This window comes from Dermacentor albipictus, chromosome 7, assembly GCF_038994185.2.
Source record: "Dermacentor albipictus isolate Rhodes 1998 colony chromosome 7, USDA_Dalb.pri_finalv2, whole genome shotgun sequence".
Taxonomy (NCBI): Eukaryota; Metazoa; Arthropoda; class Arachnida; order Ixodida; family Ixodidae; genus Dermacentor; species Dermacentor albipictus.
In genome coordinates, this window is record NC_091827.1 from 19509290 (window position 1) to 19533414 (window position 24125).

General features: G+C 45.6%; 2 protein-coding genes across 2 annotated transcripts in view; one reads left to right on the top strand and one right to left on the bottom strand.

The window, feature by feature from the left end:
* Positions 1-4545: 4545 nt before the first annotated feature.
* On the top strand, positions 4546-15705 carry LOC135896353 (endoplasmic reticulum lectin 1). Its single transcript, XM_065424737.2, has 12 exons — positions 4546-4884; positions 4940-5017; positions 5074-5160; positions 5229-5306; positions 5421-5478; positions 5545-5573; positions 5698-5927; positions 7804-7996; positions 9827-9993; positions 13160-13237; positions 14055-14133; positions 14204-15705. Exons 1-12 carry the CDS (start codon positions 4744-4746, stop codon positions 14264-14266), a joined length of 1281 nt encoding a protein of 426 aa, XP_065280809.2. The 5' UTR covers positions 4546-4743; the 3' UTR covers positions 14267-15705.
* The window catches only part of Ctf4 (Chromosome transmission fidelity 4), a 41546-nt gene continuing 31641 nt past the window's right edge, over positions 14221-24125 (bottom strand). Inside the window, exons 20-24 of the mRNA XM_065424736.2 lie at positions 20740-20921; positions 19488-19612; positions 18587-18663; positions 15963-16220; positions 14221-14363 (exon numbers count right to left, since the gene is read on the bottom strand). Coding sequence (XP_065280808.2) covers positions 14289-14363; positions 15963-16220; positions 18587-18663; positions 19488-19612; positions 20740-20921 — 717 coding nt within the window. The 3' untranslated portion in view covers positions 14221-14288. The remainder of the gene's footprint in view (positions 14364-15962; positions 16221-18586; positions 18664-19487; positions 19613-20739; positions 20922-24125) is intronic.

The following is a 24125-nucleotide window of genomic DNA, read 5'->3' on the forward strand; positions in this document are numbered from 1 at the left end:
GGGGAAAAAAACGAAAATAAGAAAAGCTCGTCCGAGGCATGCTCGGTGCACAACAGAACCTCTTAGAATTAAAAAAAGTGTTGAGAAAGAGTGCACCAGTGCTGCACTGGTTCAAACGACACATTTTGTTGATATTAAATTACTATTTTCATTGCTTACAATCGCTATACATGCAGAAAAACTTCTGTACGGATTCAGCACACATCTCAAAGAATCAGTGTGACTAATTCGATTAAGTCTTGGTCATGCGTGTTCTTTTTTTGAAATTTTCGAAACTGAAACCGAAACTATTTTATTTAGGGGAAAGCGGCTGGAAGTAGAAAATTACAAAGAAAGAGATGGCTGAATGCTGAAAACGATCGCAAGCTCCATAGAGTTAGTAGAACAACTCTAGAGGAAAAGCTGGGCCGGAAAAGTGGGAACCTCTAGGGCGCCGCCCTGTTGCTACTGGTCAATGTGGCCAGCGCAAAAACTATTGAAAGAGCTGAGAACAAGTACAAGTCACCTTATGTTTTGTCATCTAAAAACGCATACCTGATGGCTTTATGAAGGTGGTACGTTAATATTAAGTTTACAGAAAGCGATCGCTAAGTCCGTGACTTATGGAAATCACGATGTACGCAGTCATGCAATAAAGGATGACGCGAATTTCGGTTTCGAATCTGTTTTTTGGATGCGTCGTAGTTTCGTTTAGGTTTGACATGCGATCGCGCGTCGACTTCGGACGCTATGGCACACTCGTGCCTTATGTGCTACCGAAGCCCCGAAGTGGTCTGGCATATACCTTCACATGTAAGTAAACGAATGTATCTCCTTGTTGAGAATATCACGTGAGTAGGCAGCTTTTGTGGTACATCACAATCGTTTGAGAAGCGTCACAGTAGAGCATTTTTCTGCATGCGGAGCGGCGTTTTTATTTGCAGGTTTTACTTCAGTAGGAAATTGCTGGACAGGCGGACCAGCGCACCGGAATTGTACTGGCGAAGCCACAAGCAACTCAAAGAATCTGTTTAATTGTTGCACTTTGAACAATCATGCTTCTACAAAGGCCACAGCGGAAAAACAGCCTGATGCCGAATATTTCTGTGCCACGAAGTAATCAAGAGGCGAGTGCCTAATGCGGACGAAATCGAGTGCATCGAGACTTAGAACGACAGAAAGCTGAGCTAGTTGGTAAGGATTCATTATGCAAAACAGAGGTGAGGCGTGCAGACAGGACACAAGAGTAGAAAAGTGGGCGGCGCTCGTGTTTGCTTGTAAATACTCTACTCTTGTGTCCTGTCTGCACGCCTCACCTCCGTTTTGCATAACGAGTGCATCAACCCACATATTAATAGCTTAGGCGTTTTATTAACTGTACAATATTTTCAACACTTCCTTGCGTGCCATTTCATGTGGAATATCTTTTCTGGTCACAAATTTGTGCAACGAATCTATTTGCATGATCGACTCCGGGCCTGTGGGACCGTTCACTTGCACTTGATGCTGAATCTTTTACATGTATCCATAAACTGCAGATATGCACATCAGATCCCTGCGAGCATTTTCAAAATTCAGTTATTTTCGACAACAGGCACATATGCAATACTGACATAATCCCGAATACCACTAAGCAGCTGGGACACATTTTTGTTGACCATACTCGCAGGTAAAATAAGTACATCATGTGGACAGCTCCAGCTCATTTTCCTTGCACCAATAGTGATAGTTACCACTGCATTTAGAAATTAAAAGCATTCGTGCAGACAAGGATGATTCTTTATATTTTTGGCTACCACTTCAAATGCCTCCACCAAGTGTTACAATGCTGCACGCAGCCATACTAAGGATCTCGCAGCAACACCTGCAGGTAAAAAGCAGAAGCAGTCAAAGTGCTGGTGTGTTCTGGGCACTACGTTTGAAAACTTTTAGGCAAGAAGAGTGCAAGAAGCAGACATAACAACCGCTTTTATTTCCATAATTCCCCATTTAAATGGCCTTTTCTTTTTGCTTAGACAATGCCTACGCCTAGCCACAGCAGCTCCCTCATACAGACTCCGCAAGCCAAGAGGCCGTGGAGGCAAATGCAGGTAAGAGGCAGTAAGCAATAGCACTGGTATCTACATTCATCTAATTTCTTTTTATTTCGTTTAGGCAGCCAGCACACCTCGAACAGCCACCTTGACTGCGGGTGTGTCACCCTAGTCGCCATGGAAACATTTGAGGGAAAGTGACAGGCAATGTGAACAGCCACTTCTCCATGTAAACAATACTTTTTCTCTCAGATGACTCCTACGCCTCGCCACGCCAGCACACTTGTGCACAAAGATGCCGCAGAGGCACGTGCAGGTCAGAGGCAAGAAGCAGTGGCACTGGTGTCGACATTTACCCAATTTCTTTTTCTTACACTGAGGCAGCCAGCACACCTCGAACAGCCACCTTGACTGCAGGTGTGTTAGTAGATTCCTGTTGTACATATGCTCATAATAAACTTCAGTAAACTTGAACTTCATAATAAACTTGAAGGCAAATGGGACATTGATGCATTGTATTTTTGAACCTTTATTGTACACATACACTATATGTTATACTTTGCAGTGCTACAGAGCGCATTTTGAAGCTTCCCCCTATATTTTGCACCTTTAATTACGTATGTGTTGTGTGGCCCTCAATGCAGTTCATGTTGTAGCAGCTGCTTTGTCTGTGTATCGCACATTGGCTTAAGCTCATGATATCCACATACTTCTCTCACATATACAAAATAAAGTTCTATGTAGTCCTCAGTGTTACAACAAAAAATGAAAGTAAACAATCCGATCGTGGAATTGTGTTTATTACAGTGATTCCTACTACAGTTACTGACAAGTTGACAACTTGAACTGGTCAATCTGTCAATAGCCTCCTCTATTTTTCAAAAATAAAGGAGGCTATGATCCGTCATGGCAAGGAATTGTATGTATACATAAAAAAGGGGGGTATGTGTGTGTTTGTAGAGGGGGTATAGGATTAGGGCGGTACGAAAAAATGTACCAACACCGTCCTCTAGACCCATTCCGTTAAGGTACCGTAACAAAGCGTATTATGCATAAAGTTCATACAACCAACTCTGATATTACTACAGACGCCAGGCGACGCGTCTGTAGTAATAGTCTGTAGCAATATATATAAAGTCTACTACATTTGTCATAATGCATTCGCGACTGCACCGGATGCCCTCCACATTATTCTCGTTGATCGTGCTCACTGCGCCGAGGCAAAAGAAAGATCATGGGCGCAGGTGCCTTTAAAGTATCTCGACTTTGCGAGGCACGGCTGCGCGTGCCAGGGGAGCTGTCCGCGCGAACACTCCCTGGCACACACCTGCCTCGGCGGCCCCAACCTACGTACCGTTCTGCTTCGAGCTTTGATCCCCCCACTGTCCCTTGGGTGCCCTGGAGTTCCTGCGCCGCCTGCTCTATTATCATCTCAGGTGCTCTCCTGAGACTTCGTTTGTCGGTTACATGTGCCCTACAGCTGGATCATTACCTATGATAATAAAAAAGCCGATCTATCGTCACGACGATAGATCGCGAAAGCGGCTTTTGCAACATACCGCGCCGTGAGAAGAGAATTGCGGAACGCCAACGAGGAATCTGACCACAGCTTCGAGCTCGTAACGTCGTCGAGTGACACTCTTGCTACAGGCGTGACCGCTGAAAACCGCATACGGCCGGAAACTTGAACAGGATCATCCCTCGGTTGCATAACTGCCAGCTGTACGGACAACATAGGCCACACCTACACCATCCCGCAACATAGAATAAAGAACCGACTTATAAAGCCCAAACACACTGCTGCATGCACACATCACAACACTACAAGCGAGACGCCATGCTGCTACGCTGCTACTGTTGCCGGATTAAAACCGACTACTGTCACCAAGTCTAGCAAGCGTCTCAGGAGCTGGCAACCTCGGCGCGTAGCAACATGGCGGCGCTCTTGAGGTTCCCGATTTTAATGCATGGGCCCTATGGGTAGCTTGTCCTCTAGAGTCAGTATAGTAACTCTATGGCAAGCTCAATGAAAACGTCATAGCCGCCATATTTCACCATCGTTGTTAAGCATAATATTTTTCTTCCTCCATGTTGGCATGGCATGAATCAAAGAGGATCCTCCTTGGTATAGATTGAAGTACGGCATCATCATAGTTGGTTCTTTATTCTATGGCATCATGCTATCTTTCCTCTTGCGTAGTATGTAAAAACTAGCTGGCTTCTTTTACACAAATTCAAGAACGGGTCGAGTCGGGCCATTGGTCGGGCACGGACCACCTGCAGCTGAGTTCTAACTCTATGGCAGCTGGTGCATCATGACGCTGGCGCAGGCCGTCCGCTAGCGCTTACATGAACACGACAAGCAAATCTTATACCGACAAGTTGACTCGACCAGTTTTTGTCGTATTCGTATAAACACCTTGATGTATAGGAAGGACTGTTCCCCGTGGAGAAAGAACCGTTGAACATCGTGCATCGCTACCATCGGCAGCGCCACTACGTTTTCTTTCTTTTTTTTTGCAGATCTTGGAGGCCACCATGTACGAAACCAGAAACTACTAAACCGCCAGGAGATGTCGTGAGCGCCGCTCAGCTCAGCCTCAGCTGGAGTAGCGTAACAGCAGCTGAGGCGGCGAAGATATGTTACGTGTAATATGAAAAGTGGCAGCCCGTTCGTGTTCGCAGGCTGTACTCTATGCACCGAAAAACTTTGCTTTCACTTTAGGGAAACATGACAATACTTAAGCTCCTCTATGGAGCAACCTTGGCCTTGCTGCTGCGCTCGGCTCGTGGTAACCTCGCCGACGACTCGGTCCTGTTCAGCATAAACTGGCCGGGTTCCTCGCCTGACAAAAAGCTGGCGCCCGCCGAGGTAAGACGAAGAGATTCAGTGGCTGGCTGATGTTTCCCCATGGTCCCTGTCGCAGCTAGAAACGCTGTGGATGGTGTCTGCCGAAAAGGAGCGCTACCAGTGCCTGCTGCCCGCCAACCCACTATCACGAGAGGTGCTCACGGCTCATCGTCGAGATCCGCCGTACTAACGTGGTTCTATGTGGCGCAGGACGCCGACGCTGCTTCCCCGTACACGGGGCCAACGCCGCTGGAGCTGCTGAAGCCGCTCTTCTCCCGGCTCTTCTGTTCCTACCGTGTAAGCGAGACGATTGAAGTGTTTTACCGCGCAGTGACGGCTGCAGTGCTTCCGGTTTTCTCTTCTAGCTGGAGCAGTACTGGACATACGAGCTGTGCCATGGCAAGAGCGTTCGGCAATACCACGAGGAAAGCATCGACAACAAGGTGCATAAAAGCCCTGCTTTCAGTTTAGTAAAGATACGTTGGCAGCATCCTTGCAACCGTTCGTGAGCTGTGACGCTACGCGTTTCTTATTCCACGTGGACGTTTTTGTTCCAGGTAGTCCTGCAACAGTACTACCTGGGCAAGTACGACGCCAAGAAGCTGGAAGTTGATGGTAATTGCAGTTGTGACTACAACAAGTGACGACCGTGTGCTAATGTCTGTGCTCCGTTCATTTCAGATGCGAGCTACTTATCGGAGAGAAGCCGGGTAGGTAACTGTGAAAACGGGGGGTGCACGCTTACATGTTGGAAAAGGCACGGCGCAGGCCGGTGCCTGCACTGTGCGGACGTGCAGCCAATTGCGCAGTTAAGCAGCGTCCATCCATGTGCAGCGGCCGCCCCGCATTCGGCTGGAAGCGGGCCTGGAGCTTCCGTACTTTGCGGTCAACATGACCGGAGGCACGGCGTGCGAGCTGGGAGAGGGCGCGCAGCGCGCAACCCGCGTGCTGTACGTCTGCAACCCGGAGGCCCGCAACGAGGTGCTGAGCATCGAAGAGCTCTCCACGTGCGAGTACCAGGCCGTGGTGTTTACCCCTTACCTCTGCGCTCACCCAGACTACAGGTGTGTCGAATCAGCCACTGAGCGCGCATATTTAAAAAAAAAAAATTTTTTAATGTGATTTGACAAGGTATCGGGTTTTGGAGCCGCAACCAGGTGCGTCAACAGCCTTGCCGATAGCAAGAGAGCAGTTCACCGGAAAGTGGACGCTTGAAGTGCAATGCTAGAATGAGATATGGTGCGAAACAGACATTTCGGCCAAGAGACTTGTACGAAGACGCCTTGTCGATTTGTTGGGTTTAGTTTATTTCACACTGTACACACGCACCATCATTTGTTGTGTGTTTGCGTCATCACCCAGCACTTCGGTTTTGAGCATGCAGTGCCATGGGCAAGCCACCATGGACTTCTCAATATAGACTGGACACAGTAATAATATTGCATGTTTGTGTGTTGCTTGGTGGTAATCAATGACTGCCTAGGGGCTGTGCTCTGTGTACGACAGAATGCCCATGGCTCTAGTGAGTCATTGCACAGGACACTACACAGCACAAAAAGTATCCATTGAGAGTACAACCCTGTAGCATTTAATAGTGCAAGAATGGCATTAAAGGGACCCTGAAACGATTTTGACGATATTGTAGAAACATACTGATTCATTAGAGGAGGTCCATCTGATCATTAATTGAAGCATGTAACTTACTATAAGGTTTTAAAAATGTGCATCACTACTAATCGCAGCAGCGCCACTCCCCTGAGTTTTCAGCCACCCTGTTACAATCTACTTAGCGTAGATGACATCACTTGGGCAAGCTATGCGATTGGATACCCAGGTTGCATCATCGACCATTTTTCCAACTTTATAGTGCTTGAATGTTCTTAATAGTTGCAATGTTGGTTAATTTGCTTATATATATAAAAACAGAGCGAGTACACAACAAAAATTGTTCACTACACTCAAGCACTTCCAGTCCGCAGGAAGTGTCTCCTTGTGTTACAACATGCTCCGTGTTGATGTGAGCTGCACGATCATTGCTGCTCTCGAGGTTTCTTGTTGCGGGAACGATGAATCGCCCTTATTGCATTGTGGGCTGCAAACCTAGCGATTGGTGACATGCAAGCTGCAACATTGTGTCCCTTTGCAAGGCAACAGGCAAGTGCAGTGGCTGCAGTGGCTGTGCACAGAAATGTAATGCTATTTAGAGCTTGACATTTGGGTCAGCACTCATTGTGCTGCAAAGGTTAAGAGAATTTGCAGTGTGTTTTTAAAAAATGACTAAAGTGGGTGCAAGTTACAATACAAATTCTAAAAAAAATGCATTGTGCACACTAACAAAAAGTAGCACCTAGAAAAGAACAAAACTGGCCAATTATAACAGAAATTGTAAGGCTATTTTTCATGACCACACATGCATGGTCTGTCGTTTTTTCCTGTCCGGTCGTTTCTTTACATGTTTTCATGTCTTTTCCACCGCAACATGCGTGGTCTGTATTGCCCCCAGCTACGCTGCCCGCTGCAGTGGTCCAGTGGCTAAGGCGTTGCACTGCTGAATGAATTCTGGGGTTTTACGATTTGATTATGAGGCAGGCCGTAGGGGGGCACTCTGATTAATTTTGACTACCAGGGGATCCTTTATAAGCCCCCGATGCACGGGACATATGCGTTTTTGCATTTCGCCCCCATCGAAATGCAGCCGCCGTGGGCGGGTCGTGACCTCAGCTTAGCAGTGCAACACTATAGCCGCTAAGCTGCTGTGGCGGGTGTTGCACTGCTGAGTTTGAGATAGTGAGTTCAATCCCTGGCCGCATTTCAATGGGGGTGAAATGCGGGAACCTCAGTGGTGAAAATTAATCTGGAGACTCATAATCAGAACCATCGTTTTGGCATGAGAAACCTCAGGATTTATTTTTTTTTTTCTTCTTCTGCCACCTTGTACAGTCCGGAAACGTCGCCAGAGAACCCAATCCAGTGTGTGGCCCAAGATGGTGCCCCCCGACGGCCCAAGGGTTTTGGGACAGAACAGGTGCAGCTGCTTCCTCCCGAGCCACTGGCACCGCAGCCACCTCCATCAGCTGACAAGTTGTCCCAGCTGGTGAAGGACTTCCTCGCAGGCAGCCACTGCCTGACAGGGGTGAGGTGTTCACTCTGCTCCTACAACACACGACTTGCTTGCCACATTGTGATGATTCAGAAAACGAATCTCTGGCTAGTGGCAAAATGCACAAGTACAAGAATAAGCCTTGCAATTATCATTATCTGATTATTAACATAGCCCAAAGTATGCATGATTTGGTGGTTGGTGTACCTGACAACTGGCTGTTCACAGTAATAGATTTTTTTTTCTTTTTGTTGTCTCGTCTTTGCATGGCCATCTTATTGTGGGGCCCCTTTCATACAAATGTCCTGGACTGCAATGCTCTTCTCTTGGCACCCATTCTGCAACTCTAATAATTCCTCTAAAAGATTGAGTTATTGGTAATTAGACGATACTGCCACACCCTCGCAGCCTTCACCATCTCTTCGTCATTCCTACTGCATTCGTGTAATGCATCTGCTTGGAACACCGGTCAACTATGCTCTGATCAATTTGTGTGTGCACCACACAATCTCGAAGCACGACCTCAAGAGTGCATTAGGCAACCTGACGTGGTACCACTCTTCTCAAATTCCGCAGTATCATTCAGTGCCTCATCAGCGAAGATTTCTCTGCTTGTTTTGATTTCTCTGTGTTGGTGGGCACTGATTAATTGTGATGTTAAAGGAATTCACTCAGTAGCCATTGCGTGCGATGTCTGTAAGAGTGAGCAAAAGTGGTGGAATTTGGGGGAGCCGAGTCTTAGACCAAAAACTATTTTCAAAATCGTTAATGTACAAATTATGGTGCTCAGAGCCCGTAGATATATGCAATTTTATGTGCTTTTTTTTCTTTCCATATGAGGTCCAGCATTGTTTATCATTCTAGTTTTAATTTTATTTATGTTACCTTTACTAAACTTTTGGAAGAAATTCGCAAAATAAGGTTACTTCAGATTTCACAGACAGCGTATTGATGGCTTATGCATGATTCAAATAATCCTACAAGACCAATCTCATTTGCTCTGTCTACCCAGAACAATAATGCACAGTTGACATTCAGAGGACTGTTTTTCTGTAACAGAAAGCAACTTTCAAGTGCAGACATGTGGCTGTATGTAAAGGAACAATTACATGGCTCAGATGCTCACGATAATGTTACAGGTGTAATATGTAAGACTCCTTATTTTCACATGCTCTTAATTACATGAGTTTTGCAATTTGAAAATGTTGCAAGTGTAAGGGCACATACGTACTATATTCAGGGAAGAAATAAGAAATAATGCCACCAGGTGCACTGACCACCATGCTGAAAAGTAAAAATTTATTTTGCCAGCTAGTTCTGCTGGTTACACCCCGTAAAACATGGTACATTCGATTTACTTGGCTGCACAAGTTTGCACGATGCCAGTCCTCTCAAGTACTGTACAGGAAATCACTGGCCTCACAGATAGGGAGCGCCACACTTTAATAAGCCAGGCAGCACGCAGTGGCTTCATCAGTGAGGCCATTAGAGGCGTTTTGTCATGTTTGCCTTGCTTCAGCTGTATAGCGGCCAATGCGTGAATTTGAACACGCTGTTAATATGGACATGTAGGAGCTGCAGAAGTGAGCCTTGAGCAAAATGAGAACAAGGTGAAAGCAGGAGCCAACATTTCGACAAGTGTACTTGTCTTCTTCAAGGCCAGTCTTCTTCAGCCTTGAAGAAGGCAAGTCCACTTGTCGAAACATTGGCTCCTGCTTTCACCTTGTTCTCTGTTTGCTCATCGTCTTGAATTTCCATCTCCCACTTTCCCTGTGTTTTCCCACAAGTGAGCCCTATATCACGAGTCCCAAATCGTGACGTTGCAGAGGCAGCTGTCATGTTGAAGAAAAGTGTTCTGTGCAGGGTGCAGGCTGGTGGAAGTACGAGTTCTGCTATGGCCAGCGGGTGAGCCAGTTCCATGAGGAGAAAGGCAAGGAACGGACTAGCATCCTGCTGGGCATTTGGGACCACCAGGCACACCTGACCTGGCTGGACCAGCATTCTGAGCGCAAGCCTGGCCGCACGCCCAGGTGAGATAACTGGCTGTTGGACCGTTAAGACTTGTTGCTGCAAAGCAGTGGCTGTTTCAAGCACTGGGTTCGTGGCACCTTTTAATTTCTGCTACAGCTAAATAACAACTGGTTAAATTTGCAATTACTTTGTTCAGAAATGTGAGTCATCTCTGTTATCAACTAGAGTGGAGTGAGGTACAACATAAATTGTAAATAAATCACACACGAGTTCTGTGCATTAATGTACTCTTCATTAAGAGAGCGTTGCAGATATTCAGTTTTGGAGGCAATAGACAGCAAGAAATCAACCCAATGTACAGTTACCATATAAATGTTTCCAATACCATACTTGTAAGAAGGATGGACAATATCAGTAGGTCTGCAATACTCACATGAGGAAATAATTGAACCCATCTACAAGTTTTAATATATGCTATTGAAGTATATAATCGGGAGTTAAAAATTTTGTACCGAAAAACCCGAGCTCCTTTGTAGGCCTGGACTTTGAGTCACCTATTGCAAAACCTAACATGTGAGGGTGCCCTTGCCCTTATTTACTCACTCTTGCCCTAATGTGTTGAGGCAGGAAAGTATGATATTTTGCATATTGTTGCATATCTTGTTGAATGGGCACAAATGTGGCGAGCAGAAAGCCTGATAAAGGAGACCTTAGCATTGTTCTGCTAAGGCCTTCATTAGTCTATTGTAAGTTCTTTTTTCCCCCATGCAATAGAGATGTGCATGGTCTTGATGGATTAACTGGCTATGGACAAATTAGTAGACTTTTTTTTGTGACCGTGACATTTTTTCTTAATGTCTGTCACCTACTAATTCTGTTCCCCAATCCTTACTCCAGTGATACCTTGCTATGCAGTATCCCATTCAGTCATGGTGCACATAATTTGTTCTGTGGAGTAGTTGCAAGGACATACACTGAGCTGGGGTCGATTGAACCTTCTGCTTAAAGGGGGCCTGGAGAAATTCATTTGAAGTTAAACAGGCTACTTCAGAAATACTTTGCCACGAAGAGTACTTCAATGCCTTCAGCCAAAGCAGAGTTCTTGGCAATCAAACACTCGCTTTGCACTGCGAAGGCTACGGTAGAGCGGGGTGTGCCCACAACGCTCCTTCTACTGAAAGTCACCATGGTGCACAGTTCAAATTTGATTTTGGATAACGTAGACATCACTACTTCCAATTTTGGTGTCTACGACGAGCCACTGCTGTTCTCAGCAAGCCGCAGTAACCTTCAATAAAACTTGGTGCTGTGCTAGTTGGTGACACATTCTTTAAAAACTGATGGTAGCGCTAAAAGGGACGAACACACGGTGAAAAGACGACACGACGACAAGCGTTCCCTCGTCGTCGTATCGTCTTTTCACCGTGTGTTCGTCCCTTTTAGTGCTACCATCATTTTTTAAATAATGCAGTCTTAGCCAGTGGACTCGTCATGGCAGACCGCAGCGCATATGCGCTGCGTTTGCTTTGTGCACGACAGGGCTTGAGTGCGTGCTCGCACTCATATGGTCGTCTGACCATGGTGTGGGCGGGCTTTGTGTTTCACCAGCTTCACCAACGGATAGTAGCCACATCCAACTTGAGCATTTTGAAGCGCTATCAATAAGTCTGTCAAGGTGTCTAACCAGCAGCAGCCAGGAGTGCGCACGCGCTGGCAAGCTGAGCGTTCATAACCACTCGAAACTGGCGAGACCCCACGGCTACAACACCAATAAGCAGGATGGCCAAAGTTTATTTCCTATGTGGGCTGCCGTGGCCCAGCTTCTTCCGGAAGTAGGTAACTATTATGGAAATTTGATAGATTTTCGCTTACTTCGTCCAGTTCATTAAACTTCGTCAATAAATATACACAGTAACAGTAAGAAGAAGCAGACTGATCCAAACACCCTTCTTGATGTCAGATGTTGGCTAATAGCAGCCGCGTGCGCAAATCCACTATATTATGAAATAAAGTGTCCAGTAAAGAGTGACGAGAAGAGCATTTTAGAGAAAGGCGACTTCACGCTATGCTTACAAACTCCACACGCCTCGCAAAACTTGGCTGAGATGTTCGCAGCAGCGTATGCTATCCATGGACTGTCTTTTCATGAAGCTTGAGGGGTGGTTAGGACCGCTTTAACTAAAGTGGCTCCATTTCTCTTCAGAGTATTGCTATACGGGGAAAGTTCAACATGCCAATTCTGCAGCACATTTTAAAAAAAAGTCTACATATTTATTGACAGTGTATCATACCTCACAATTGAATGGGATATTTGCCAGATTGTGTGCCTGTAGCATGTCATCAGACGTTTGTGCCATTAAAAGGATGAAGAACGAAATTGAACTTCACTGCAACTCTCATCGAAATGTTTTTGGCCAATAGAACCTGAAACTATTATGTTGAGGTGTCATCAGTTATTTTGAGCTACTGTGTGAAGTATCTACACAAAACAAATGAAGCTATTTATAAAGTCTTGCTCATCTGCACAGTGTGCTGCTGTTTGTAGTTTCATACTTAAAAGAAACTCCTTTTGCTACATTTGCCCAAGCTGAAAATTTCACTGACATGAAAAAAGGCAATTTGTAGCACAAGCAACATAGCAGGCGTATTAATGGTAAATTTGACTGGTTTCTGTTGTGCTCCAAACCTTATTGCAACAGTGTGGAACCCACTCAAGATCTGTGCCTGAGATGAGCATTTACCCGCTTGCCAAAGCCATCGGAGGCCAAAAGCAGAACAGTTCACACTGTTTCTCTTGTAATCAAACATGGCGGACAACCATGGCATGCCATGCAGTGCATGCTACTCCCACTACGGCCTGCAGCAGGCGCTAGAAAAGCACATGTCCCAGCAGCCGCATGACCAGAATTCTTAATTGCGCTCCAAGCGCTCTTTTACAGACAGCTTGATATTTGGCACACCGTTTACAACAAATCAAAACATCCATAAAAGGGTGCCCATCCTCGTCGATTCTGCATCTCACTTTGCACAAGAGATGTGGTCGTATTCCACACATTATCTGAAAAAGCATGGCAGTCTTCTACTGCCTGAACCCCAACAAACACCCTCTGGAATCCAGAGTCGGAAGGTTTACATTGCAAAAGGCTTTTCAATAGAAGTGTGAGTTGCGCTGAACAACATGTATTGAGTGTGGATAAGACGGTAGGGCATGCTGTTCTGCTGCAGGTACCTAACGCACTTTTATGGATCCGGGGACACCTGCGACCTCACGGGCAAGCCTCGCACAGTGGAAGTCCTCCTGAAGTAAGTGCTGCCACTGGTTATAGTGCATTGTGATCCTCTCATTGATTTACTACAGCCAGACCTCAACATGATCTAGTTTTAATTAGTGTGACATACTATATCACAAGTATAGGGATACTGTCTTTGAAGCAACCCCTACCTTGCAAGATCAAACGTACTGGTGAGGACTGCACTGAGTGCTAGCCATCAAATTGCGCCATGTCAATCTGCCAATACTACAGTGTGACAGCCCAGTGGCTATGTCGGAGCGGCTGAATTTTGATGGGGGTGGAATGCAAGAAAGCTCGTGTACTTAGATTTAGATGCGCATTAATAACTGAAGGTAGTTAAATTAATGCAGAGTCCTCCCATATTAAGTGCCTCATAATCAGATTGTGGTTTTCACACCCCACTATACAATTAATTTTTTATAATTTAACGCTACAGTGTTAATGTTTGCAACGAGACTAATGACACAGTGTGACAAGAATTGAGACAGGACACTTTAGTTTTGTCATCACAAAGAAAATTTGTTTGGCAAATTCAGCATGGTCCTCGGTTACTTTCTGGTGCCACATACAGATAACCTTCTCCTATTGAGTAAACAGGAGAAACCTGTGTTAAAACACTCAGTACAGCAAGTGGTCTTTCGACTGTACACAGACTTGTAATTGAGATACACTAACCTAAATAGATGAGTGTACTGTTTGGACTGCACTCCTCAGTTTCTACTCACATTCGTAGACGGAGAATAAAATTGCCTTTATCGAGAAATTCACTTTAGGCTTAGGGGAATAAATGCCTAGGCGCCTGTGGTGCATCTCCTGTTCAACTGCAGGTGCCGCCAGGCGAAGGGCAACCTCGACAGTGTGTCCCTGTACTTGCTGGAGCCGCGCACCTGCGAGTACATCCTCGGGGTGAGCCTTGATCACTAGGAGCACACGCACCACGTGACCGCAACGGGGGCTTTTTAATTGCTGCTTGCAGGTAGAGTCGGCCATAGTCTGCAGCCTCCTAGAGAAGGTGGACGAGTACGGACTGCCCAGCTGACCCTGGGCTAACGAGAGTGCGTTCATACGGCGGGTCGGAGTCTTTTGGCGGCACGCACAGGACTCTGTGACCGCTGCTTGGCCCGGCTGTTCCACTCCTGCACGTGCCATCGCGACAACTTGCACCAAAATCCACACATTTTTCTTGAAATCATAGTTCATGCGCCATGTGGCTCCTTCGACAGCATCGCATGCAACTGCAGTTTTGTTGTGAAGAGGTGAATGCAGCCTCAAAGATGGCGACAAAATTGCACGTGATCACTGGCTCAGATATTGTTGACAAGCGACATTTTCTGCACAGAAATTTGATTTTTAGGAAAATAAGTTCGATACTGCAGTTTTCCTTTTTTTTTTTGCCTTCAGTCAGTTCACAAGTTGTGACAATACAACTAAAGGTGTGCATTAAAAGTATGATGTACCGATACTTTCCAAAAATGTGATTGTAGCAATACGTCACTGGCCTACAGAAAAGCATACTAGCCACTGCTGTAATCACAGGTAACATTTCTTACACATTGCTGCAATGGAGGCTGGGGCCAGTGCAGGTAATTTTGGCTGATACAAACAAGCCTCATTCTTTAACTGAAATGAGGTTCTTGTATAAGTGAAACACTTTGCTTTTTGGCTGAAGCCATAGCATGTTTTGCTCCAATGGGACATGTAAAGCGTTCTGAGAATATGATGGCCAAAACATCCTTCATATTGCTGGCAAAGGGATTACTATTGTATAACATGTCATGAGGGCTAAAAGTTTCACATTTTCTATTTTACCATACAGTAGTGCACTGCTGTGGACAGGTCCTGCTGTTTGCCTTTACTTTATGGAAACAGATGCAACAAGATTACAAGCAATCATGCACATATCAAAATCTGTATACTGCTGCAAATTAGGGAGGCCAACTGTGTACATGCAGTCTATATGTCTAAGGCATGCATGTCCACGAATGGGATGCAGTCCAAGGTTTCTAGCCAAAGAAATAGGGGTGCCATACTGTTCGCATGATCAACATTTAACAATGTCTGCAGTGTTGAAAAGGGCCGAAGTGCGCATCCAGCAACAAAAATATTTCGACAAGTTTAACATTACTTAAAGGGAAGGTAGCGCTCTTCTGTGAAGCAGAAGACAACCTCTCAGTGCCGAAACTTTGGCGCAACTACAGAGGTTATGCGAATTCACTGCTTTTGTGGTGTGACCCAAATATGAACACATGCGCCAACGCCACGAGAGAGAAAATAACTTAACACTCCTAGGTTTAACCTTATACACATACATAGCTAACAAAGAGTATGGCTGTCGCGCAAGCTTGAATGGTAAAGCATGCAAGGCATAATGCAGGTTTGGGTTGAGCTCCCACCTGCAGCAAGTTGTCTTTTCGTTTGCTTTCATTTCCCTTTTCTTTACTACTGTATTTCTACATTTGAATTAAATTTTCCCTTACACTTTCTGTGGATTTACATGGTTAAGGCTAACTAAAGATGGAGTTTGTAACTCAGTGGTAAGTGCCTAAAAATCATATGGTGGAAACGGATCTGAACAGCAGTTCCATCTTTCTCCAGCAGTGCTGCTTTAGCGCTGTACAACTCGGCTGCTCGGGACATCCTAGCAGCAGTCGTGGCCGTGTTTCAACCAGGCAGAATATTGCCTTGGCTTTGATCACGTCAGACTTCTGGGCGCGAGTAATCAAATCCAAGCTCACCGCCCGCTCCTCTTGGGACAGAGCCCTGAATCTCGCCACCGTCCGGCTGACAAGCTGGTCCTCTGCAAGGCCCGGCTCTTCCTCAAGCAGTGTGGCTCTAATTGATTCCATGTACAGCTGCACGCCGGACTTGGTGGCAGCAGGGGCAGCGTCGCTGCGGGCTCCGAACTGCAGTGTCAGCTGTCGAATGCTGGCCACCGCGTCTCCTCGAGGCTTGCCACCATTGGCGGCATCGTCTCCCACTGGGCTCTCCTGCGACTGGAGGGCCAACAAAACATTCCAGCGATTACTTTATACTTGCACAATACGGTACCCAGTGTAGGAAGATCCACTTGACGCTGCAACATCACTGCCACTCCAGTTCGTAATCACAGTAACTACGCAGAGTGAAAGTATCACTGATGCGAATTAGCAAGTTTCTTCACTGCGACTGCTCCAAGCAGTGTGCCCGAATGTGGCTGAGCAAATGTGTAAGGGGTATAAAGGCAAGCAATATGCCAGCATAGCAGTGGCTTTCTATATCGTTAACCTGTGCTTTCCACATTAGCTGTGACGAGCACTAAATCGCATCTACAGTTCAAACTTCAATGTTCTTGTGAAAACCTTTACCCTAGGTGAATGGTGGTGCATAAGTGCATCACTTGTTTATCTGGCACAAAACACTACTATCAGAGTGGCCCAGCTAATACACTAAGGTTTAAAATAGAGAAGCTTTCCATGCGGATGAAACCTACTACATTTTGTTAGCAGCAATCTGAACAAACGCAGTATTTTGCGTTCTTAATTAGTTTGCAATGATTCACTTTCTAATTTACAGCAAATATGCTAATGCAAGGTTTTGGAATGCATTCGAAAACACAAATTCCCGTTGTTTGTGGCGTGCTATCGCTTGTGCAGCTTTTCTTTTTTTTTTCTCCCTCAAATAAAAAGAATGCACAAAGTATTTTGAAAAGCTGCCCTGGGTATTCCCTGCACACCACAGGAGTGCTGCTCTCAGATCCGCAGTGAACAGACCAGTTTCGCTCATGCAATAGACCGTTTTGGACATGTGGCCCTCCTTCGAGGTGGCTGCTACATTCTTTTTCGGGTTGGCCCGATGCAGCAAGTAGATGGCATGCACTGCGATTTTTGTTAACTTGGCTTTGGCAGTCTCCTTGCCACTGCGAGAAACAGCCTTGTGCTCAAATGCAAGGCCCGCTACTAGCAGTTATTTCGCTGCCATACCAAGACAATCACCCTTTCAAAGCCATGCAACCACTGGGTTGGGCATGGAACATGTCTAGTTCCTTTGCAGGGTGTTTGAGAGAACCAATGTCTCGCTGTGCAAACGGAAAGTCGGGACGGCTTCTTTGAGTTTTGCTCGCTTTCTTTCTCTTTCCATAAACCATACACCAAATGTTCTGAAAGCTGTTACTATTTAAATGTTTTGGGAATCGTAGCTTAATGCTGCAGATTCACTATGAGCAGAATAAGCTATCACATGTTCCACTGCTTAGCATTGTGACAATGTAGTCGGGTGTGAACACACTGCTGAACACCAAATTTGATAACAGTGGAAGGAAAAGTAGCCATACACCTGAATTTAGCACGCCGCCACAAGGGAAACTCTTATGGGTTCGGGAAGAAACCTTTGTAGTGAAAAAAGTCATCTTGGTCTAGTGAAGCTGGCAAACCACATGTATTAAGTGACCGATTAAGTCAGAGTTGTATTAAGTGCAAGCAAAAGCATTGATAAACTTGCATGTCTAAAATTTAGCCATGGCTAAGAATGTGCTGTTTACCACAGTGCAAGAAGGCTTTGTGTTTAGTCAAGCTTGCCTTTCAGTGCCACGCAGCTACGCTTCACATTTGTCGCCAGGCATGAAACCCTGCTGTCATGTGCCGTAGATATTCTGACACTTCAATGCACCGCACTATGTGTGCAAGAATTTATTGCAGCGAACTGGCACACATCTACACACGCACTGGCATCCCAGTTAATTGTCCCAAAAAAGCTTCCCTTGTACACTGCAGGACAAAATTAATTCCCCTTGTATCAAATTCTGTACATTAACAATTTAGTTTCAGCAGCTTCCTTGGATTTTTCCTGCACCCAGTCGTCTACCTTCCAACTCGTTTTGCTAGCATTGCACATTTTTCACGTATACATTTTACTCTTATATTCAAATCTGCAGTGCAGCTCTAATCAAAAAAGTTTGAAGATGTATGCCCAAGTTTAAATATAATTATTTCACAGGTGCTTTTTTTTTTTTGCTTTTGGCACACTACGTTGGTGCACACAGTTGTGCCCATGGCACCTGAAGGGGATATTATAGCAAAATTTGGGGTGGTTATCTTGAGAGATGAGCTAATATCAGGGCCTCTACTAAGAGAACAAGGCCTCACTAATGCCCAGCTTCAGTCGTGCAATTGCAGTGCGTATCCTTAAGTGAATATAGTTAGCAAATGTAATAACTGGAGGTTTCTAAATCACCTGACTGGACATTGCATTCAAATCTACAAACAATGTACACCTTAAATAAATCAAGTGACAAGCCAGCATAGCACTACATGTCACAGGCAATGTTAGTGAAAAAACGTACAATTTAACACATGCATGCGTATTATATTTTACAAAGCCTCACCTTTGTCACCTTAAATGGGTTGCCGCGGGTCACGGGTAGTTCTAGTGTGGTGCGATGCTCGTCAGTGGGCAGCGACACTAACAAGAAAGAGCAGGCACCACAACTTTGTAACTTGGCACGTGAGGCAGAAGACACTCCCGTCTGCGTCCTATCCCAGCCCCTACGTTGGTAAGCAGTTGAATCAAAGGCACTTCCCTAGCAGAAAGATTCAGATACACACTCTCTCATTCTCACGTTTTCGCTTCACCGTTTCCTTGCTCTCTAGTCGTTGCGAACCATTGCCAACTTGCTCACATTGCCATTTCCTAAATTTCAGTTCTCGTTCCAAAGGTGCTTTTTCTATTTTTTCATGCAACATGCAATTCTGCTCTCCTTTTGTGTTTCATTTCTTATTGTTCGTGTGCACTGTAGGAAACACAGTAGACGTCCGCTGATTTGGCTCCAGTCAGATTTTTTGGTGATCATGAACAGCAGGTTGCCATTATCCCTAAAGATAAAGGTGTATAACAGCTGTGTCTTACCAGTACTCACTTACGGGGCACAAACCTGCAGGCTTATGAAAAGGGTCCTACTTAAATTGAGGACGACGCAACGAGCCTATGTAAGCCAACCACCAATAGCCTTGTAAAATCTTAATACGAGCCCAAATTCATAACTTTACGAAAAATTACAGAGAGTTGGCATTATAGTGGTTTTCACATTTTCAAGGTCTGCTTGTTGCTATCCAGAAATTGAGTGCATCTCCTTCTAGTGGTTTTCCTGAAGCGGCATTTTCATTTCCTCAGTTCCCTCTCCTCCCTGACAGAAAATGCTTGCTCGACATGCCTACCTTTCATCGGAAGTAAGACATGTACATCACGATCTTCAAAATCGCATTATCAAGTTAAAAGAGGTAACCCACCTTCCTTGCACGTGACTTCAGCTGGCCTCTTCCTGGAGAGCTGCAGTGGCTTGGGCTTCAGCACCACTTCGTCGGCTTGGTCAGGGTCACGTTTGCGCATGGATGGAACAGCTTGGAAGTCCTGCCTAGTTTTACCAAGATATGTTGCAGAACATGAGTTGTATTCATCGCAGCTTAAATTTTTCATATGTCAATAGCAAGCCTACAACCTCTTACACAACGAAAGGAGAATAAGTCAAATGCCATTAATTTTTGGATAATTTCAACTTGAACCTGCAGCCATAGCCTCGAATAGCACTATACGTAAAAAATTTCCAAAGCAACACGAGGCGTTGCAAAAGACACTTAGTGGTGGTACTTTGTACTAATTTTGACCAATTGTGAATCCTAATTATGCACCAAAAGCTTTGTATGTGCAAGGCATTTCTGCATTCTGTCCCCATTGTTATGCAGCCAGCACAGCTGCAAATCAAACCTGTAAATTGAACCTGCAACTTCATGCTCAGCAATAAAAGGTCACAGTTACCAAGCTAATGCAGCAAGTAACTCGTTAATTTAAATGTAAATCAACTTCGCCAGCAACAGGTCTAATTGTGCTCTACAGAGCAGTGGTGACACAGTGGTGTCAAGGAAGAGCACAGCCAGATCACATGAGTACACAATCATCTCTGCTGCTTTTATTTTTTGTCAGCCAAAGAAGCGCTTGACACTTTGACAATAGCAAAAAGAAATTAAGCCGCAATGCGCGAACAAAACAAACAAGACAAGCTCCACTATTTGGTCAACTTTGTCACTCACCACCAGGTTGCACCCTATTATCCTGAAACCTGGCCAAAAATGACCAAATTCTTCAGCGCAGCATTCTACATGAACAGTGTAGACAATCTTTTAAGTGCGTATTTAAAAAATTTCTGCCGATTCATTGCAAAAGTTTGCTTTAACACTATGCAAGAAAATTAAAGAAATAAAATGCATCGCCGAAGAGAAAGTGAAAATTGCAAGAAAGTGAAGAGTGTCACTGATGAGCGAAGCTCTTCATTAACCTTTTTTTTTAACCAGAAACATGTGGATAGATACAGCTTGTCCACGGCATGGAAAAGGTCAAGAACCTGAGTACAACAGGCTCATATTTAAGGCTGTGGTCTGATCACAAAATTGAGCCCAGTGATCATTCCCATGTTAGATGAGCTGCCGCTAGGGGAACACGCCTATGTACTAGTAGTTCTTGGACAATGCCCACCCCCAGACTTACCGAGCAGCAGGAGCAGTTTCAAATTGAGGTTCTTGTTCAAGCAGAAGACGCTCGACGCGCTGTGCCAGCACCAGCCGTCGGCTTTTGGAGGCATACTCCACTGCTCCCTGGATCAGTCGTTCAGAGTCCATGAGACGTGCCACGTCCAGCGCACGCACCTCTCGCTCGGCCTTGGCTGCCAGCTGCACGCAGTCAGCGAAGCATGGTGGATAAAAAATTGCTATGCTGTATTTGCACAGATAAAGGCAGGAATGGAAGTTTTATTGCCCAGAAAATAAAGATATTAAAACTGATTGATTAGCCAACTTATTGGGCTTAAAGGCGAACCTAGGACTGATTGATTGATTGACCCAACTGATGGTGTTTAAAGACCAACTCGCTTCTCGGCCTTTTGGCTACGATCAAAGTGTAGACCAACTACAACACAATTTCACTTTGGTGAAATTGATTACAAATTAGTAGTATATACACTTCCGTTAATTTATTTTTCAGTTGTTTCGATCGTAAAATTGTCCTTCGTTGGATAATTCGAACTTGAACAGTCAGCACGAATGTGCCTGACCTCTGTAGCAACCCCTTTCATGGTAACGTCTGTCTCAGCAGAGCTTAGTGAATGCAGAAACATACATTGTCTCGTTGAAAACACCTACTTCGGCCCACCCTAGAAATATCTTCAAGCAATAACCATAGCTCACAATGTCTGATTCTGGTATTTACCCAATTCTAATGTGCGCCCTTCTTTTCTTATTATGCCAAAAATTGCCTGCGCCGTGCAATTGGACACGAAATGCCTTCGCAACGGTTGTATGCTTTTCTGCATAACACGAATGTATTGCGGCGGAGTTAGCAAAGCTGACTTTAGAAAACAGGCTGCCATTGTGCAACAATTTTTCTTGCCAAAAAATCAGGTTGCGCATTAGATTTATACTTCATTTAGGAGCTTTAACCTCATTCCTACGTTAGTTTTCTGCTTTTGACACATAGAAAGTCAGCGCATGTTTGATTCGGGGGTGTGTTAGAATAGGACAAAAGACTGCAAAGTGAATCGACTGTGTTTTGAAGTTTTTTTCTGCATCTTGTTCAATTCGACCCGTTGGATAACTCAATCAATTTCATCGGTCCCATTAGGGTCGAATAACCAGAAGTCAACTCTACTATTGAAGCATTCTTGGCCAAGCTGCAGGGCTGGTAAATGTTTAACTTTCTTATGAGCACTTTTTCAACTAGTACCTAGACACGTGCATGTCGCCTCGAGCGTGCCGCAGATGCCCCCAATCTCGGAAGTCATGCCAAACAGCTGCACTGTGTCGCAACATTCTAGGTTCCGCATACCAGCGAACAATTACAGCATCATTTTTTTTTTTCAGTTTCTATATTACTATTACTTTCTTCTGTTTTTTTTGTGCAGTAGCCACTCAAACTTAAAACACGTAATTTTGTGCTTAGACCGCTCTATACAGTATTTACAATCTATAGAAATAGGGCTTTTTTTTTACACGGTCGAAAGTTTCCTTGCAGTTGGCCTTTAACATCCCAAGATAACAGAGACTAAGGGAGGTATTGGTATTTGGTATTTTAGGGCTCCAGATTCATTACAAACTTCTGGGGTCGTTTAATGCATGCTAAGAATAGTCCACAAGTGTTTTTGCACCCCATAGGGATGCAGATGCTGGGGCCAAGAATAGAATCCACAATTTCATGCTGAGCAGCAAAACACCAAAGCCATTGAGCTGCTGCAGTAATTGAAGATATTACATCTCAAACTAAAGGTGCATAATGCGTTTTCGGGCCCAAAAGAGGATGTCTGGCACATGTAATGAGCAAGCTGCTGTGGAGATATGCGAAACTACCTGCACCTACATATGTTGTAGGGCATAGTTGTGAACCTATTACTATGAAAAGCTTTCTCAAGCCTGAAAATGTGACAGAAAGTTTGGGTTGTGGCGACGAGCGACCACGTAGACCGGTAAAGTCTCGGGCTCTCGCAGGAGAGGAAGAACCGACCTCGATCGCTTAGCGTAGCATTCTTTTTAAATGATCTTCGGAACGCTAGCCCGCGCCGGAACGCGCCAGCCGCTCGAGCCTCGTGTAGACGCGAGCGTCTGCGTCAACTCTCGTGCGACGCCGATGCTGCTGCCGCTACAGAGGGCTCCCCCCCTAGAGAGGAGGAAAGTTCGACGAACGATGGAAAGTCCACGTGACGCGGCGTGTCTTCGCGTTGGTCTTGGGTGTCACGTGCGCAGGCGGCGACGAAGGATGCAGCAGGGTCGCGTCGCATACAGGTGGAGCTGATGGCGCGGGTGCTTCGATGTAGGCGGGTTTGAGACGTTCCAGGGCAATTGTGTCTGATCGGCCGTTGACATTGACAACAAACGTCGTCGGACGACGCTCTAGAACACAATATGGCCCGGAGTAGTGTGGTTGTAGAGGCTTCCGCACGGCACAGTTACGCACGAAAACGTGGGTAGCAGAGCTGAGTGCGGGAGAAACGTACGGGGACCTTGCTTCTTGTGAACGTGTAGGCACGGGGCGCATCTGGCTGAAGAAGGCTTGCAGGTCGGCGACGTATTCGGCAGGTGATGGCATAGGCGTTTGGGGGGTGGCGACAAAGAAATCGCACGGAAGGCGTAGGTGGGTGCCGTAGACTAGCTCAGCACAGGAGCAACCTAGGTCGCTCTTGAGTGCGGCTCTGATGCCAAGTAAGACGAGAGGCAAATGCAGGACCCACTTCTCCGGCGATTCATGTGCCATAAGGGAGGCCTTGAGATGCCGGTGAAAACGTTCAACTAGTCCGTTGGACTGCGGGTGGTAAGCAGTTGTGCGAAAACGTGTCGTTCCGAGTAGTTTGAGTAGCTCGTTGAAGAGCGCTGAGTCAAACTGTCGACCGCGATCTGTGATTATTGTGGATGGGCAGCCGAACCTTGCTATCCACGTAGACACGAACGCTGCTGCAACAGTGGGCGCTGAGATATCAGATATAGGTGTAGCTTCTGGCCACCGTGTGTAACGGTCGATGCATGTCAGTATGTAGCAGTATCCTTTCGAAGGTGGAAGAGGGCCGACGAGGTCCAGGTGTACGGTGTCAAAACGAGCATCCGGTGGAAGAAAAGACTTGGCAGGCGGAATGGGGTGACGCTGGATCTTCGAACGTTGACATGACAAACAGCAGCGAACCCAATCGCGAACTTGCGCGTTTAGCCGAGGCCAAACGAAACGACTGGAAAGAAGCTTCTGTGTCGCGCGTATGCCAGGGTGCGACAGGTTGTGCACGGTTTCGAATAGGCGTCTGCGAAGAGATGCCGGAATGTATGGTCTAGGTGTGTCGTTAGAAGTGTCGCAGACGATAGACGTACCATCTGGGGTCACAACGACGTCTTCCAATTTCA

Excerpts from the sequence above, each read along its gene's own strand:
- LOC135896353 (XM_065424737.2), top strand. The coding sequence starts at position 4,744 with ATGACAATACTTAAGCTCCTCTATGGAGCAACCTTGGCCTTGCTGCTG. Across the intron at positions 5,161-5,228 it reads GGCTCTTCTGTTCCTACCGT|CTGGAGCAGTACTGGACATA; the intron begins GTAAGCGAGACG and ends TTTCTCTTCTAG. Across the intron at positions 9,994-13,159 it reads AAGCCTGGCCGCACGCCCAG|GTACCTAACGCACTTTTATG; the intron begins GTGAGATAACTG and ends GTTCTGCTGCAG.